General features: G+C 44.0%; 1 protein-coding gene across 1 annotated transcript; it reads right to left on the bottom strand.

Moving 5' to 3' along the window:
* Positions 1-6,446: 6,446 nt before the first annotated feature.
* On the bottom strand, positions 6,447-11,213 carry LOC113128142 (serine hydrolase-like protein). Its single transcript, XM_026303211.1, has 8 exons — positions 11,057-11,213; positions 10,219-10,332; positions 9,969-10,002; positions 9,848-9,867; positions 9,678-9,752; positions 9,077-9,183; positions 8,773-8,985; positions 6,447-6,507 (listed from the first exon to the last, which is right to left on the bottom strand). The coding sequence occupies exons 2-8, from the start codon at positions 10,237-10,239 to the stop codon at positions 6,447-6,449; spliced, it is 531 nt and encodes a 176-aa protein (XP_026158996.1). The 5' UTR covers positions 10,240-10,332; positions 11,057-11,213.
* Between the last annotated feature and the right edge of the window lie 7,841 nt (positions 11,214-19,054).

Raw genomic sequence — 19,054 nt, 5'->3', positions numbered from 1 at the left:
AAGACCGAGCAACAGGAGGGTTGTGTCCGGGTAAATAAAACTACTGGTATCAGTCCTCCCTGGAACGCTCTCGGAGCAAAGCCAAAGACTAAATCAGGACAAGCAACAGGCAGAACTCAGCGCCCAGAAATCTGTGATGCGACAGGCTGACCAGCGTTATCATCCTCCTCAACTCATGTGCAGAGGAAAGCACAGCCATGGATAACAGCTAAAGGGAAAAGGAGCAACAAAACTCCTAAGAAACTAACTGTACAGCTACAAAATAGATTCACTCCACTACCGCAGGACCCTGGATCTTCATCTGATCACTTGGACAATCCTCCACATCCACAGAGAGGGGTAAGGTCTGAAAACTCAACAGAAGACAGAAAACTAAGAGGAAAGCTAACAGGGCCTCAGACTCTGATTGTGGGCGACTTGGCCATAAAAGATGTGAGACGGATGTGCAGTAACAACACAAAAGTGCTGTATTTCCCAAAAGATATGGTCTCTGACACTACTGACAAAATCCTGAGCATTGTTGCAAAAAACCCAACTGTGAAAAACCTCGTACTACACACAGGGGCAAATGATATTGTGAAGCAGCAGTCTGAAATCCTCAAAAAGGACTTTAATAATCTGCTAAACACAGTAAGGTCGCTAAATGCAGACGTTTTTATCAGTGGACCTCTACCACCAGTCAGAGGAGGAACTGAGAAATTCAGCAGGTTACTAGCACTGAACACATGGCTTTCAACTGCATGTGATGTCCACTCAGTACATTTTGTTGATAATTTTAACCATTTCTGGGATCGCAGGCATCTTTTTAAGGGAGACGGATTGTCTCTAAATAAATCAGGAGTAAAAGCTTTCACCTCCAACCTATTTTTCTTCCTGCGCCACAATCTTCCCTCTGCCAAGGACAAGATACGACGGGAATCTGCCAAGGACAAGATACGGGAATCTAAACAAAATGAAGAAACATCAAAACATCCAAAGCCAACACTCCCCCCCGAATGCTCTAACATGGAGAGAAGTCAGAGCAAAGATGAGGAGGCCACACCCCCTCCACTAGCAGACACTGCCTGTGAGGATTCACTTCCCACAACCCCGCAAACCCTACCTAGTTCACCATCTTCCCGGGGCATCCAATTCCCCATCACCAAGAACCTCGCCAACCTGATGAAGCACATCACTACTGGGCCCAAACTGACCTCCTCCCCCAGTGTCATTTTCACCCCCAGAAGCCCCTCAAAGCGGCATGCCCCACCAATTCCTCAGCAAGCTCTGTTGCAATCACAATTGCAGCATCCTCCAACCCCTCCTCCACACCGTCACCAAAATCATTCTTTGTCTCCACAGCCTGATAACAGCACAGTAAGCTCTAACTGATATGTGCTGGGTCCAGGCTGCAATACTGTTAGTCATGGCTCTCTCCAGGAAAAGCCGGGGCCCAATATGCAAATAGCTGTTTCAATCCCAGTTTTGATAGGTAACAGAAAAAGTTTGGTAAATCTACAGAGAAATAAGACTTACCCAACGCATTCTGCAAATTTACGTATCCCTTGCCAACCACAGTATGTCCCAGAACATGGGGAAAATAATGTTTTTAACACACTAAATTTAGCTCTTTTAAATGTCAGGTCTTTGGTAGGCAAATCATTTTTAATCAATGATTTTATTATTAAGCACAAGCTTGATTTTATGTTTTTAACCGAAACATGGTTAGGACAAGATAATAATGCTGCAGTTCTTATTGAATCAACCCCTCCAAATTTCAGTTTCATGAGTGAAACAAGAATACACAAGAAAGGAGGTGGAGTTGCTATTTTATTTAGTGATAGCCTCAAATGTAAAAACATATCATATGGAAAGTTTGACTCCTTTGAATATGTTGCTCTTCATACCAAATCCTCCTGTCGAGCAATATTTGTAACTATTTATAGACCCCCAAAGTACAATGCACATTTTTTTGACGAGTTTGCTAAATTACTATCTATTGTATGCATTGATTTTGATTGTATTGTTTTAGTGGGTGACTTTAACATTCATGTTGATAATCTCAATGATGCAAGTGCAAAAGAACTCTGGAACATCCTGGACAACTTTGGGCTTTCTCAGCATGTAACATATCCAACACACATCAAGGGACACACACTGGATCTAATAATCTCTAAAGGTCTTAATATTTCTGAGGTGGTGGTGACCGATGTTGCTCTTTCTGAAAACAACCACCCCTGCTGTTTTGAACACAGGTGAAACAGAGGTAGTCAAAAAGCGGAATATTAATGAGAAGAGCTGTTCATTATTTATTCAGGTTTTTGCACCATCACCAACCATGACATCAGCCCCTGTTGATGATCTTGTAAGAAGTTTGAGTTCCAAAGTTATAACTGTTATTGATTCCATTGCCCCAATTAGGACCAAGGTATTGTCAGCAAGAAAAAAAGTCAAAGTCACCTTGGAGAAAGGCCACAGTGGTTAAAATTCAGAAAAGAATATGCAGACAAACAGAACGCAAGTGGCGAAAAACCAAACTCCAGGTTCATTTTGACTTGTACAAAGAGAGTCTTCACAACTATAACCAAAAACTAAAAAATGCAAGGCAATCATTTTTCTCAGAGGTTATCAATAGAAACAGCAATAATGCCCCTCTCTTCCTTCTGAACGGCTGTCCAAAAAGTCATGCAATGATTTTGCAGCCTTTTTCACAGACAAAATATCAAAGATAAGACAAACTATCTCTAGCTGCAGTCCTAGGAACATGACAATATCTCCTGTGCCTCCTTGTTCTCCAGTGAATCTAGAACATTTTGATCTCCTTGATCACAGAGCTCTGGCAGAAACGCTTCTACAATTAAAATCTACATCATGCTGCCTTGATATTTTACCAACAAATTTTTTTTAAAAATGCTTTTAACAGCTTAGCTCCAGATGTATTGCAGATTGTCAATAGTTCTCTTCAGTCAGGGCAGTTTCCCCAGGCCTTAAAAACTGCTGTTATAAAACCTCTTCTTAAAAAGCCTAATCTAGATGCTTCAGCAGTAAGTAACTACAGGCCTTCTACAGGTCTTCCATTTCTGGGAAAAATAATTGAAAAAGTAGTTTCTCAACAAAATTCACAGATTTATGGTGCAAAACAATCTTTTTAATGCACTTCAGTCTGGATTTCGCGCACACCACAGCACCGAGATTGCATTGATAAGTGCAATTTGTTCATTGCACTTATCAAAATTTTAAATGATTTACATTTAAATAATGATGAATCCAAAACCTCTGTTTTAGTATTACTGGATCTCAGTGGTGCATTTGACACAGTTGATCATGATGTGCTGCTTGATAGACTAGAAGCGTGGGTGGGAGTTACTGGCTCAGTGTTAAGTTCCTGATACCAATCACAGGAGTTTCTGTCATAGAACAACGCTACATGGGGAGGGTCAGGGGGGTTGGTGTATGGCGCCAAGACAGAGATCCACGGTTTCCACTCCATGTATGTGCTTATAATGCCCTTGAAGGTGGGAGCTTCAGGTTCCAGTATTCCCCAGTAAATGTCTGTTGTTTCATGTTGCCCTGGAAGTGGTTGAATTATCCATTGACCCCCAAGGGATGTAGTGCTCGGGGAACAATCCACCTTTTCCCCATTTGGGAAAGAGACTTGCAGGCCCTCTGGCCCACAGAGTATAGAGGCCCCAATACGAGTCAGGAGGTCTCTGCCCATGAGATTAACCAGGACCTGGGGTGAGACAACGAACTCATGGGCTAACAGCTGGCCGGCGATCTGAACAGGTAGCGGCTTGGTAACAGGCAGTCTTTGAGGTACCCCAGAGAACCCCACCACATCAACAGTGTGGTGTGAAATGTCACTTTGGTCAGGCGCCCCTGTCAGAGTGGAATATGTGGCACCTGTGTCAATGAGAAATGGCAGTGTTTGTTGTGCTACCCGCATCTGCAGTATGGGGTCTGCCTGTCCCCTACTGCTGGGATTTCTCTGTGGGGTGTGTCAATACTGGGAGGGGTGGTCAGAATTTTCAGTGGAGTGCATCTGATCTGTCTTTTAATGTCCAATCACAGATCTCCTCAAATCCCGGACGAGCACCCAATTTGTTGGGACAAGAACTTCACCTGTGTCCCCCCGAGTTGGTTTATTTGAAGAGATCAGTCAGTAGCCTATTGAAGATTCTATACTTTTATTGTTTCCACAGCAAAACAGATTACATGAGCAAATACAGTCAGATATGTCTGGAGTTCTGTGACACTATTTCTAATGCATGTAGCCACAGAACTGAAAACAAGGAAACACACAGTGGTTATATAGTCTGATTACGCCCTTCTGAACTGTAACTCTTGCTGCTCAGCTTGTTCCCATATATGGCCTTTAAATCAGTGTATGCTCAATAATATTTCAACTCCTATACATGGTCTCTACACCAGTATATTCTCAGTAATATTTCACTTCTCATACATGGTCTTTACACCAGTGATTACAATAATTCAATCTTTTATTTTTGACCCCTCACAACACCGATATCATTATCACTAAAGGAGGCAGAGGAATAACTAAACATGTGGCACACCGAGCAAGAAAGAGAGAGAGAAGGAGAGGCCAAGTTACTAGCTAGCTAAGCTAACTGGTAGGCTAACGAGCGCTAAGTCAGAAAATAGCAACAAATACCGGTCAAAACAGAAAGGTACTTGACTAGTACCGGAATAGGTGTGAATAGGATTTAGGTGTGTTAGACTATAGGTAGTCTGTTGCTAATCTGTAGACGAACTATACAGCACCACATGCTTGCAATAGGAAGTGATTCACTTACAAGGAAACAGATCCTTTAACGTTACCTTTCCCGATCCTTACTGCTGAACAACTGCCACAAAGCTACAAAGAGTCTTATTTGTCTTATTTCTCATAAAGTCAGTAATATTTGAATGAGAGTAACCGATAAAACAGCAAACTACTTGGTAAAATCACAGACCGTCAAGAAGTCTGTGTACATCCGCCACATATGCAGGAATAGAGTAGAAACATATACACCACCACATACCTGCTTGAAACCAGAATGCAACACGTAATGACGAATGATTTTAGTGGAAATTCAGCCTGAAGAGACCAGAATTATGACCAAGCATCATGCACTGCAGAGGCAGGTTTTTCCTTTGAACATGTCAGAAGGTGACAGAACATGTCAAGAAAGCAAACTGTCCCAAAATGCTTTTGTTCTCTAAGTAGGACCTGTCAGGCAGTTTTCAACAGAGCAGTAAATCTTAAAGAGTGAAACTTTGGCACAGTGCACAGTGGGAAAAGCACCAGTACTCCTTTCTTTACAATAACTCATCTCCTAAATACAGTGCACTGCATTAGTCTATGGGCTTTTCTCAGCCCCTCACATGATTTAGGGTGAAGTTAGAGACAGTTTAATGTCCAGAATAGACTTCCACACTTCAAATCTTAAGCTGGGTTGTGGTCTATGTGACCTGGTTAATAAAGCAGGTTTCGCCCATTTACAGTATCTTAACATGTCTGCTTGGTGTTTACACATCACTCAAACTTTGACCTTTTCAGGTTACATGTCGCTTGAGGCAAACAGTCATTTTTCAGTTGAAAATATTAATTAAATCATAACCTGATTAAGGGGCAGCATGGTGGCTGAGTGGTTAGCACTGTTGCCTCACAGCAAGAAGGTCGTGGGTCCCGGCCTTTCTGTGTAGAGTTTTGCATGTTCTCCCTGTGCTTGCGTGGGTTTACTCCAGGTACTCTGTTTTCCTCCCACAGTCTAAAAACATGCATGTTAGGTTGATTGGTGACTCTAAAAAATTGCCCGTAGGAGTGAGTGTGTGAGATTGTCTGTCTTTGTGTGTCTATATGTGTGGCCCTGTGATGGACTGGTGACCTGTCCAGGGTGTACCCCTGCCTTCCACCCGAGAGAGAGCTGGGATAGGCTCCAGCAGATCCCCGTGATCCTGAGCCAGGAAAAGCGGGTATAGAAGATGGATGGATGGATGGATAACCTGATTAAATCTTTGTTCTCAGGGCTTCTCGTCTCTGGAAAAACACTGTAATTAATGTCCGTTTGTCATTTCACTGTACAAGCTTTCCTTATTTTCACATTTTGTTAGTTATCTTTTTAACTTTACTGTTTTATTGTCCTTAGTTGTGTGAATCAGGTCCTAAAGGTTTTCTAAAAAGTGCAAAAATAAATGAATTATTTTTGACATGATCCTTTTTACATTCTGCTGAGGTGGTCAAAGTTGGCAATAATTTAACCACACTCAGACATTGATCTTAAGACAAAATGACAAAAACAGACTAGTGAGCAACACTTCAATCGACTATATCTGAATATCCCAAAACGCAATAGACACAAATTGTCTCTGACACTTGCACAGCCTCGTCTTTCCACTTCATTCTCCTTTGATTTTCTGCAGTTTACAGGGTGTGAAACATCTTGTTTTGCCTTCGAGCAACAGCTTCAAAAAGCTTTCACCACAAAGACACAGAGCAAACAGCTGATAGCTTGGATCTCTGCTTTACTGCAATGAAAGCACAGGTGTTCATGTAAACGAAACCGTAAACACTTTAAAACATCTCAAAAGCACATTTAGTTTCAGTGTCTCAACAAACTTAAAACCTGAACTTAGGAGACAATTTGGTCACATGGAAAACCTGGATTTCAACATAAACTAATTTGTCAAATCGCCTAATTATACATTAATTAGGTGAACCTAACCCATTCTTCATTGTGAGATTTCATTGCACCTACGTGAGAATGTTTTCTGACCTTTCTCTCCAAAACTGGAGCTGCACCAGTTAAGTGTGTGTCATTGCTCTGTTTTGACTTGTCAGTAAACAGAAATACACTCAAGGTGGAAACCTGGCTGTCTCACGCTCTTCACCACCACAACACCATGCTTGCACCAAGCAAGTCATGATGACACTTCATGGGACATTTAAAGCTGCTGTTAATGAAAACATTTGTGCATTTTGCTCAAATAAACAACACAGCAACAGGAAATAAGTGTGACTGTATGCAAACAAAACCTATGTGCGTGTGTGTGTTTGTAGACTATACCTTGTGCTTTTGTTCGTGTAACTGCAACAAGAGTTTGGTTCGCAGGAAGTCAGACACAAAAGGAGCAACGACTTCAGGATTATTGAGATGGATGTGATGATCACCCTGTACTGTCAGCACTGTGGGCTGAAACAGAAAGAAGCCCGGGGGAACTGGTGATAAACAACATAAATGCCCACTGCTGCAATAAACTCCTCTCCCAGGTGCAAACTCACGTTTATGCCCTGAAAACACAGGAGCAGTGCTGAGGTAAATGTCTTTTGGGCTGATTCATAAAAGCTTCTACTAAAGCCTTGGTCCGATCTGAAAAAGTAGATTTTGAAGATATTTAATGTGCATTTTACTGTGAAAAGGACCATACACTGTGTACTGGTATTGATAAATAGCTATTATAAGTTAAAAAGTACTAGGGTGCAAACTCTACATGGCTCATATGTCGGTTTCAGTACAGGGTTGGATATCTTACAGAACAACTAGAACAACTTGAATCGTGAATCTGCATCTCCAGACCCTGCTCCAAACTTCTTTTCCTTTCTAGTGCTCCCTCCAGGGGTCGCCACAGCGAATCATCTGCCTCAATTTAACCCTATCCTCCACACCCACACCAACTATCCTCATGTCCTCCTTCACTACATCCAAGAACCTCCTCTTTGGTCTTCCTCTAGGCCTCCTTCCTGGCAGCTCTAACTTCAGCATCCTTTTTCCAATGTATTCACTGTCCCTCCTCTGAACATGTCCAAACCATCTCAATCTGGCTTCCCTGGCTTTTTCTCCAAAACATCTAACATGAGCTGTCCCTCTGATGTCCTCATTCCTGATCCTATCCATTCTCGTCACTCCCAGAGAGAACCTCAACATCTTCAGCTCTGCTACCTCCAGCTCTGCCTCCTGTCTTTTTCTCAGTGCCACTGTCTCTAAACCAGACAACATTGCTGGTCTCACCACTGTCTTATCCACCTTTCCTTTCATTCTTGCTGACACTCTTTTGTCACACATCACACCTGACACTTTCCTCCACCTGTTCCAACCTGCTTGCACACGTCTCTTCACTTCTTTTCCACACTCTCCGTTGCTCTGGACTGTTGACCCTAGATACTTAAAATCCTCCACCTCTACTCCCTGTAACCTCACTGTTCTACTTGAGTCCCTCTCATTTACACACATGTACTCTGTTTTACTGCGGCTAACCTTCATTCATCTCCTTTCCAGAGCAAACCTCCACCTACTTCCTGCTCTCACTACAGATGACAATGTCATCTGCAAACATCATGGTCCACGGAGATTCCTGTCTAACCTCATCTTTCAGCCTGTCCATCACCACAGCAAACAAGAAGGGGCTCAAAGCCGATCCTTGGTGCAGTCCCACCTCCACCTTGAACTCCTCTGTCACCCCTACAGCACACCTCTCCACTGTCTTACAGCTCTCATACATGTCCTGCACCACTCGAACATACTTCTCTGCCACTCCAGACTTCCTCATACAAAACCACAGCAGCTCCTCTCGGCACCCTGTCATACACTTTTTCCAAATCTACAAAGACACAATGCAGCTCCTTCTGGCCTTCTCTGTACTTCTCCATCAGCATTCTCAAAGCAAATATTGCATCTGTGGTTCTCTTTCTTGGCATGAAACCATACTGCTGCTCACAAATGCTCACTTCTGACCTCAGCCTAGCCTCCACTTACCCATAACTTCATTGTGGGACTCATCAGCTTTATTCCTCTGCAGTTTCCACAACTCTGCACGTCTCCCTTGTTCTTAAAGATGGGCACCAGTACACTTCTCCTCCATTCCTCAGGCATCCTCTCACTCTCCAAGATCTTGTTAAGTAGCCCAGTCAAAAACTCTATTGCCACCTCTCCTTCAACTTCAACTAGGCCTCGCTCTAAAAGGATGTGCACAGAGCGCTCAGACAGAGACGAATTTGCAGCCAACAGCCTGGGGAAAAAAACATACTTTAACAGTGAACTGCTTCAGATCTAACAGTGCTTTTAAAAAGAGCAACAGCTGCAATGGTGTGATCTTGTACCTCTCCACAGCTGTCTCATAGGTGTAAACTCTATTAATCTGCTCTCTTTTTTGTTCAAACTGAAGCATCTCATCCATCCCCTGCCTCATCACTTTGGGGATTTCTGTCTGCAAGTCAGGAGAAATAATGAGGAGAGAAAGTCAAAGCAGCAGGGATGTTTTGTTTGAATACACAGAGAGCACTGCAGACAACACAATAATACAGTGTGCAAGCACTGTTTTCATATTTGCTGTGCACACATTACCTGGAAGGAGGTGACTTTGTCCATTATGCAACAATAATAATCACTGTACTGCAACAATTGGACCCTTTGTAAGAATAAAAATAGGACTTTTTCTTAGGGAAATAAAACTTACTGTTATTCAAATGTACTATTTTAACTGACTCCTCTTGTGTGTACAAACTAATCATTTCTAGTAAGAGGTACAGGCGTCCATGACTATATATATTATACTTGTGGTATTTGTTAATTATCAAGTGCCATTTGTGACATGTGTGTTTTTATGTGTTTTTAACAACTCCATTAGTCCCAAACAACTTTCTCCTTCAGGGGACAATATCAGCAGCTTTGACCTTGACTATTGGTGCAGGTTTAAAGTACCAAATCTGTCAGTAAGAATCCATAAGCATACAGCAGCACGAGAGCATTCACCATCTCAGGATACAGTGCAGTAAACTGTGGAAAACACAATATGGATATTACAGGAGAAAACACACCACAATCCCCCCTGAATATTGTGTAAAAACAGTAAATAGATGAAAGTCTCTCACCATTCTAACAACATGAGCACCTGTAAATAAAAAGAAGCTCAAAGTGATCTGGGTTATTGTTCTGAAACACAAAACAACATACAACAGATTAAGATCAGCTCTGCTTTGATGGTGTACTCACCCATGCTGTGGCCTATGATGGAGAAGTTCTTAAACTGCAGAGCGGTGGGAGTTTTAGCAGATGGGTTTAAAAGATAATCAAACAGGCACATCCATTGTCTCATCACAGAACACTGAGATCATCTGTAGCTGCCAAAAATACTGCAGTGGTTTATTTATAGACATAAAAGGCCACATGAAGTCTTGAAGAGGTCAGGAGCAGCAGTCACCATTATATAAGAGTTATTCTCCAGCTTCTTTAACTCGCTTACCAACAGCGACTCTGTGTACATCCGCCACGTACGCAGGAAGAGAGTAGAAATCTCCAGGACGACGATGAGACGACCGTCCTTGACCTGCCATGTCTAAGGCCACATATCTGCACTCTGACAGGAAGGACAGGATACAGATGTGGAAAATATCCAGTCACACACCACACGCAAGTGATACTTAAAACACAGCAGCAAAAGCCCAAACACACTTTGTTATTTTGAATGACAACTTATTTGGTCTTCGTTATCTTAATTATATCAAGGCACAATAAAAGGTTAAACATTTCTGAAATAGTCATTTTATTTTAGCTCAGTTGAGTTTAGAAGCACAGAGTGAGCTGCTCCAGTTAAACCCTCATTAACGCTGACAATCATTCACTTATTATGGGAGACTTTATTATTCATTAACATTGAGTTGTGGGTTTGCATGTTGACATTAATGCATTTTCACATGTGAGCTGACCTGCTCTGCATTGACTGGGGCAGTTTCAAACACTACAGGCCCAGCCTTGTTGGTGTTTAACATTGAGATGACATTGTTAAAGCCAGAGCTTTGTTGAATCTGTGAATAAGTAAATAATGAGAAGGAGGTTTTACCTCCACCCACTGCTGTTTTCCACAAACACGGGCCTTTTTATTACTCCTTTTTTGTTTTTTGTTCTAGTCTTCTTTGCCTGTAGCACTAAGGTGGTTTTTAACTATGAAAAGACGTTTGAGGAAAAGTTTCTGTGTGAGCTGAAAGGGAAAGGTTCATGCACAATTATTGCTGGCCTGCCTGTGGTGGACTACTCTCCCAATTTAGTTCAGACTTTCCCTGTTTTTGTCTGTAATTACTCACCTTTAGGAATGAGGGTGTTGAATGTCCCACAGTTATCAGCCCAGCCGTGCAGGCACAGCACAGGGTGGAACTTGGCGTCAGGTTCACATTTTTTCCCTGCCTCGGTTCTTTCAAGCCGGCTCTTACTCCTGCGGCTCCAATCCGGTGATCTGACATGTTTTATGGATATCACAGTAAAGAAAAAATGGCCCCACGGCATCACCTCGTTTTCCATAACTACCACTAAACACACCTCTCAGTTGTGACACGTTACTAAGATGCATACTGCACATTTCCTCACGTAGCCTGCTGCATGGTGAATGTTTTTTAAAACTCTGAGTATTTTCATTCTTGGGGAAAAATATTTCACCTTTTTTGGGGGGAATTTGGAGGTGCCCGAAAATATAAAATGTATACAACAGTGTACTATAAGGGCACTGAGAGACCGAGGTTTTGTAGTAAGTACATATGATAAGTAAAATTAATGAAATAAGCATTACATTAATTACCCATTTTATATACTACCTGCTTATCCTTGAATGGACATAGATGGGTTTCTTATATTTAGGCCCGAGCAATGACCAAAGGTCACGGCACAGGGACTATTATAATTGCTCAATGGGCAAGGGACGAATTGGGGGGGGGGTCCTTAGAAATATTATTTTTCCCTATTATTTTTTTTTTCAGCGAAACAACCTCAAATTTGACCTCCTGAACATGTGTGATGTGTGAATTTGCCCAGAAATCTGAATTGTGTGAAAACTGTATATTTTATAGGTTTCATGAACAACTTAAAAAGAATGGCTCTTCAGCGCCCCCGACAAAATTGAAAATACAATGCTCAAAAAAATAAAGGGAACACAATGTAACACCAAGTCAATCACACTTCTGTGAAATCAAACTGCCCACTTAGGAAGCGACACTGATTGACAATCAATTTCACATGCAGTTGTGCAAATGGAATAAACCCACCCACTGTTTCAATCACACCCTTGATCTTGTTCTGACCTATGGCATCGAAATTGAACATCTAATAGTTTTTCCCCCAAATCCTGTTTTGTCAGATCATTCTTTAATAACTTTTGAATTTAAAATGATGGATCATGCAGCGTTTGGAAGAAAATTCCACTACAGCAGATGTTTATCCGACAACGCTGTTAATAAATTTAAGAAAATGATTCCATCTTTATTTACATCTATGCCAAGTATAAACAGTGGAAGGCAGCTGCTTCAATCCCACTCCCTACCAAATTGATCATGTTGTTGACAGCGCTGTAACCTCACTGCGTGAAACGCTTGATTCTGTGGCCCCTCTGAAAAAGAAGTTAGTGAATCGGAGAAGACTAGCCCCATGGTATAATTTACATATTTGTACCTTAAAAGCAGGCATCACGAAGGCTGGAAAGGAAGTGGCGTTCCACAAACTTAGAGGAAATTTTTCTAGCCTGGAAAAACAGTCAACTAACATATAAAAAAGCTCTCCGTAAAGCCAGAACTGCATACTATTCATCACTAATAGAGGAAAATAAGAACAATCCCAGGTTTCTTTTCAGCACTGTAGCCAGGCTGACAAAAAGTCACAGCTGTCCGGGTTGGGGCTGGGGGTTAGGAATCGGACCAAGGATTGCCCACTCTGGTACTCAAGGTTAACAAAAGGCTTTATTTAACAAGAAACAAGAACAAGTAGGAAACTGAGAACATGAACACAGGTAACTGGGGAACACCGGAACACGAGAATCTAAGCAAGACACATGAACTATGGGGACAGGACCTAAACATGAACACAAGGGAGACCGGACACGAACATGACTACTGGGAATCGGGGCACTAGGTAGTCGGGGTCACACACACACACATTCAGGGAGACACCAGACTGCAGGAAGGAACAAACACCGAAAAAACAAACACGGGTCAAAGGTCTGGGAACACACACACCTTGGGGACACACCAGACTTACACAAACAAACACGAGTTGAAGGTCTGGGGTCACACACTCCTTGGAGACACAGACTTACACAAACAAACACGAGTTGAAGGTCTGGGGTCACACATTCCTTGGGGACACACCAGACTTACACAAACACACACGGGTCGAAGGTCTGGGGTCACACGCACCTTGGGGACACACCAGACTTACACACACAAACACGGGTCGAAGGTCTGGGGTCACACACACCTTGGGGACACACCAGACTTACACAAACACACACAGGTCAAAGGCCTGGGGTCACACACCTTGGGGACACACCAGACTTACACAAGGTCTGGGGTCACACACACCTCGGGGACACACCAGACTTACACATACAAACACGGGTCAAAGGTCTGGGGTCACACACACCTCGGGGACACACCAGACTTACACATACAAACACGGGTCAAAGGTCTGGGGTCACACACACCTCGGGGACACACCAGACTTACACATACAAACACGGGTCAAAGGTCTGGGGTCACACACACCTCGGGGACACACCAGACTTACACATACAAACACGGGTCAAAGGTCTGGGGTCACACACACCTCGGGGACACACCAGACTTACACAAACACACACAGGTCAAAGGCCTGGGGTCACACACCTTGGGGACACACCAGACTTACACATACAAACACGGGTCAAAGGTCTGGGGTCACACACACCTCGGGGACACACCAGACTTACACATACAAACACGGGTCAAAGGTCTGGGGTCACACACACCTTGGGGACACACCAGACTTACACATACAAACAAGTAATTGGGTCAGAGTTAAGGGAACAGAAAACCACAAAAACTAGTTCCTGTTATGATCCTTCAAAATAAAACAAAAGCAGGAACTCAAAAACACAGATCCTGACAACAGCTCTGTTGAGCCCAGTGTTCCCTTAGCTCTCAGCAGTGATGAATTTATGAGTTTCTTTACAAATAAAATCACAACTATTAGAGATAAAATTCAGCAGATGCTTTCTATACCTGCAATAAATGAATCTTCTACTACAGTAGCTCTTGAATCATCTGTAGGACCTCAGTTATGTTTAGACTGCTTCTCTCCCATAGATCTCTCTGAATTTACATCAGTAGTTGCTTCATCGAAATCATCAACGTGTCTCTTAGACCCCATCCCGACTAGAATGCTTAAAGACACCCTGTCATTAATTAACTCATCTTTATTAGACTTTATATAGTAAATTTATCTCTAGTATCAGACTACGTACCACAGGCCTTTAAGACTGCAGTAATCAAACCTTTACTCAAAAAGCCTAGTCTTGATCCAGGAGTCTTGGCTAATTATAGACCAATATCCAACCTAACATTTATTTCTAAAATCCTAGAAAAAGCTGTTGCTAAGCAGCTATCAGACCACTTACACAGGAATGACCTATTTGAAGATTTTCAATCAGGATTTAGAGCACATCATAGTACACAAACAGCACTGTTGAAAGTTACCAACGATCTTCTCTTAGCCTCAGATAATGGACTTGTTTCTATACTTGTCCTCCTAGGCCTTAGTGCTGCATTCGACACCACTGACTACAACATCTTATTACAGAGACTGGAGCATGTGATTGGTATCAGAGGAACAGTGTTAAAATGGTTCCAATCCTATTTATCGGACAGATTCCAGTTTGTTCATGTCCATGATGAACCTTCCACACGAACAAAAGATAGTTATGGAGTTCCACAAGGCTCCGTGCTAGGACCGATTCTGTTCACCCTGTTCATGCTTCCTTTAGGATATGTCATTAGGAAGCACTCTATTAATTACCACTGCTATGCAGATGACACTCAGTTATATCTATCTATTAAACCTGTTAACACAAACCAGTTAACCAGACTTCAAGCCTGTCTAACTGACATAAAGGCCTGGATGACCAGTAACTTTTTACTTTTAAACTCGGAGAAAACAGAAGTTATTATATTTGGGCCTAAAAATCTCAGAAATAACTTTTCTCAAATTATAGCTACTCTAGATGGCATAACCCTGGCCTCCAGCACTACTGTAAAAAAGCTTGGAGTTATTTTTGACCAGGACATGTCCTTTAACTCACACATAAACAAATCTCTAGAACTGCATTCTTTCACCTGCGCAACATTTCCAAAATTAGGAACATCCTGTCTCAAAATGATGCAGAAAAATTAGTCCATGCATTTGTTACCTCAAGGCTAGATTACTGTAACTCATTACTATCTGGATGTCCCAATATCTCCATAAAAAGCCTCCAATTAATCCAGAATGCCGCAGCCAGAGTCCTGACAGGAACTAGCAAGAGAGATCATATTTCTCCTATATTGGCTTCTCTTCATTGGCTCCCTGTAAAATATAGAATAGAATTTAAAATCCTTCTCCTCACATAAAAATCCCTTCATAATCAAGCTCCTTCATACCTTAAAGACCTCATAGTACCATATTATCCCAATAGACCACTTCGCTCTCAGAGTGCAGGTCTACTTGTGGTTCCCAGAGTTTCCAAAAGAAGACTGGGAGGCAGAGCCTTTAGTTATCAAGCTCCTCTCCTGTGGAACCAGCTCCCAGCCTGGGTTCAGGAGGCAGACACTCTCTGTACTTTTAAGGCTAGACTTAAAACCTTCCTCTTTGACAAAGCATATAGTTAGGGTTGGCTTCAGGCAACCCTGAACCATCCCTTAGTTATGCTGCTATAGGCCTAGACTGCCCTGAGGACCATCGGTGCACTGAGCTCCCTTACCCTTTCTCTAGGTCCACTGTAAAGAGGGGAAAATTGGAAGACCTAGCAAAGATTCTTGATGAGGGTACACTGTCATTCAGGCCTCTGAACAAAGTGCGATGGCTGTCGCGGTACCAAGCTGTGAATGCTGTTCTGAGGAACTACACTGTGCTGGAAGAATACTGCAAGAGAGAATGCAGTGATAACAGAAATCTAGTGGCAAATTACTGTTACAAAAAGCTGATCGATTCAAAGTTCAAGGTTACTCTCACTGCTCTGGGAGATGTTTTGGGCGAGCTCTCACACCTGTGTCTTTCTTTTCAAAGACACAACCTGACTGTGATGGAAGGGCACTGTTTTGCAAGAGCAAAGATTGAGAAGTTGTGTACCCAATACTTGACAGAGGAAAAGGATGTTAAGTGGAGTGACCGTGTCAAAGAGGCAATGAGGGCCTCGTCAGCCGATAGCAAAAATACTGGTGAGATTACTCGTTTTATTCGTAAGCTCTGTGATCACTTGGATGCTCATTTTCCAGAGGATGAATTAAAGGAGTGGTCTGCATTTGACAATGAGGCATTGAGTTCAGACATCAGTTCTGAGTATGGAGCAGCAGACATTGCCACACTGGCAAGAAGTATGAGGTCATTCTCCACTGCCCACATTCGTGGAGGTCATTAACAGTGAATAATAATTCAAGTACATAATGAGGCAAAAACTTAAAAACGGGTCAATCAGCACATTTTCAGATATGGTGGCTGCAACATTAAAATGTCCACCCATCCATCCATCTTCTTCCGCTTATCCGGGGCCGGGTCGCGGGGGCAGTAGCCGAATCAGGGATACCCAGACTTCCTTCTTCCTGGACACTTCCTCCAGCTCTTCCGGGGGGACACCGAGGTGTTCCCAGGCCAGAGACATAGTCCCTCCAGCGTGTCCTGGGTCTTCCCCAGGGCCTCCTCCCGGTGGGACATGCCCGGAACACCTCCCCAGGGAGGCGCCCAGGAGGCATCCGAAACAGATGCCCGAGCCACCTCAACTGACTCCTCTCGATGTGGAGGAGCAGCGGCTCTACTCCGAGCTCCTCACGGGTGACCGAGCTCCTCACCCTATCTCTAAGGGAGCGCCCAGCCACCCTGCAGAGGAAGCTCATTTCATCCGCTTGTATCCGCGATCTCGTTCTTTCGGTCATTACCCAGAGCTCATGACCATAGGTGAGAGTAGGAACGTAGATTGACCTGGTAAATCAAGAGCTTCACCTTGCAGCTCAGCTCCTTCTTCACCACAATGGACCGGTACACCGACCGCATTACTGCTGCCGATGCCCCGATCCGTCTGTCAATCTTGCGTTCCGTCCTTCCCTCACTCGTGAACAAGACCCCGAGATACTTAAACTCCTCCACTTGAGGCAGGATCTCTCCCCTGGCCTGGAGATGGCAAGCCACCTTTTTCCGGTTGAGTACCATGGCCTCGGACTTGGAGGTGCTGATTCTCATCCCAGCCGCTTCACACTCGGTTGCAAACCGCCCCAGCGCACGCTGGAGATCCTGGCTCGATGGAGCCAACAGGGCAACATCATCTGCAAAAAGCAGAGATGAAATCCTGTGGTCCCCGAACTGGACTCCCTCCGGCCCCTGGCTGCGCCTAGAAATTAAAAGTAATGAACAGAACCGGTGACAAAGGGCAGCCCTGCCAGAGTCCAACGTGCACTGGGAACAGGTCTGACTTACTACCGGCAATGCGAACCAAGCTCCTGCTCTGTTTGTACAGAGACCAGATAGCCCTCAGCAAAGGGCCCCGGACCCCATACTCCTGGAGCACCTCCCACAGGATGTCACGAGGGACCCCGTCGAATGCCTTCTCCAAGTCCACAAAACACATGTGGACTGGTTGGGCAAACTCCCATGAACCCTCGAGCACCCTCGAGAGTGTGTAGAGCTGGTCCAGTGTTCCACGCCCAGGACGAAAACCGCATTGTTCCTCCTGGATCCGAGGTTCGACCACCAGCCGTATCCTCCTCTCCAGCACCCTGGCATAGACCTTCCCCGGGAGGCTGAGGAGTGTGATCCCTCTGTAGTTGGAACACACCCTCCGGTCGCCCTTCTTAAAAAGAGGAACCACCACCCCGGTTTGCCAATCCAGGGGTACTGTCCCCGAACACCATGCGATGTTGCACAGGCGTGTCAGCCATGACAGCCCAACAACATCCAGAGACTTAAGTGTGACATGCAGGAAATTAGATTTCCTGCCCCGTTGTCTTATTGTGAAGGGACAACGGGAAATGTCTGGGCTGAAATGACTTGAACTTTGTATTGATTACTGATGTGTGTCACCTGTGGACTTGTGGTTAAATAGCAGGGATCGTGCTGACACAAGTCACCGGGTTGTCTGCGTACCATACCCACGGTCGGAAGATTGTAACTTTGAAGTTATGGTTCCTGTATTCATGGCCGCTGGAAGGATCGGAGGAATCTCCAGTTCACGGCAAGTTTTGTTCTAACTATTATTGACTATTGGAAGCGGCTCAAGAGGAGTCAGTCTTCATTACTGGTCAGCGGAACCCGCGAGGTGGAATTAGACTCAACGAGGGAAACTTTTTTTCTAATTTGGAGTATTGTATGTCACGATCTGCAGTGGATTGTCTCTCATCTCTCTCGAGGAGCGAGGGAGACAAAATGTACGCGCTGTGATCTCTGCTCACCAGGAGTCCCAGGTGGGTCTAACTGTTGAATTGAGACATTCCTCCCTTTTGACCTTAGTTCTTGTTTTGTTCCTATTTTTTCAAGTATCTTGGCTACCGGGACCTCTGACTGACCACAGGGGGAAAGTCTTCCGTCAGATATTGCTCTGCGGGCACTTGTTGGACAAATCACCCCATCTCTGAAGACCATCGCAGCGGTACCGAGTCTGGCCCTCAAAGAAACCACACGCTTCATACTCTTCACCTGGACCTGGACCCATCTCCTTTGGTCTTCCATCTCTCCCTGATTTCAGTTAACTTGTGTTCACCAATAAACTCATATTCTACTTTTATACTCGAGTTCTGGGGGTTTTGTGTTGATGGGGTCGTGATCCATACAAACCTTAGCTAAAAGCATGACATTAAGGTACTCAGTGGAGGTGGAAAACATGGTCCATTCGGACTCAATGTCCCCAGCCTCCCCCAGGATCTGGTAGAAGCTCTCTCAGAGGGGTGAGTGAGCCCAACTATCTCTAGCTGGTACCGCTCGACCTCCTGCACAAGCTCAGGCTCCTTCCCCCCCAGTGAGGTGAGATTCCATGTGTCTAGAACCAGTTTCAGCATCCAGAGATCGGGTCGCCGAGGTCCCCGTCCTCGACCACTACCCGATCC

Source organism: Mastacembelus armatus, chromosome 1, assembly GCF_900324485.2.
Source record: "Mastacembelus armatus chromosome 1, fMasArm1.2, whole genome shotgun sequence".
NCBI classification, from domain to species: Eukaryota; Metazoa; Chordata; class Actinopteri; order Synbranchiformes; family Mastacembelidae; genus Mastacembelus; species Mastacembelus armatus.
This window is presented reverse-complemented; position numbering and strand designations above follow the sequence as displayed.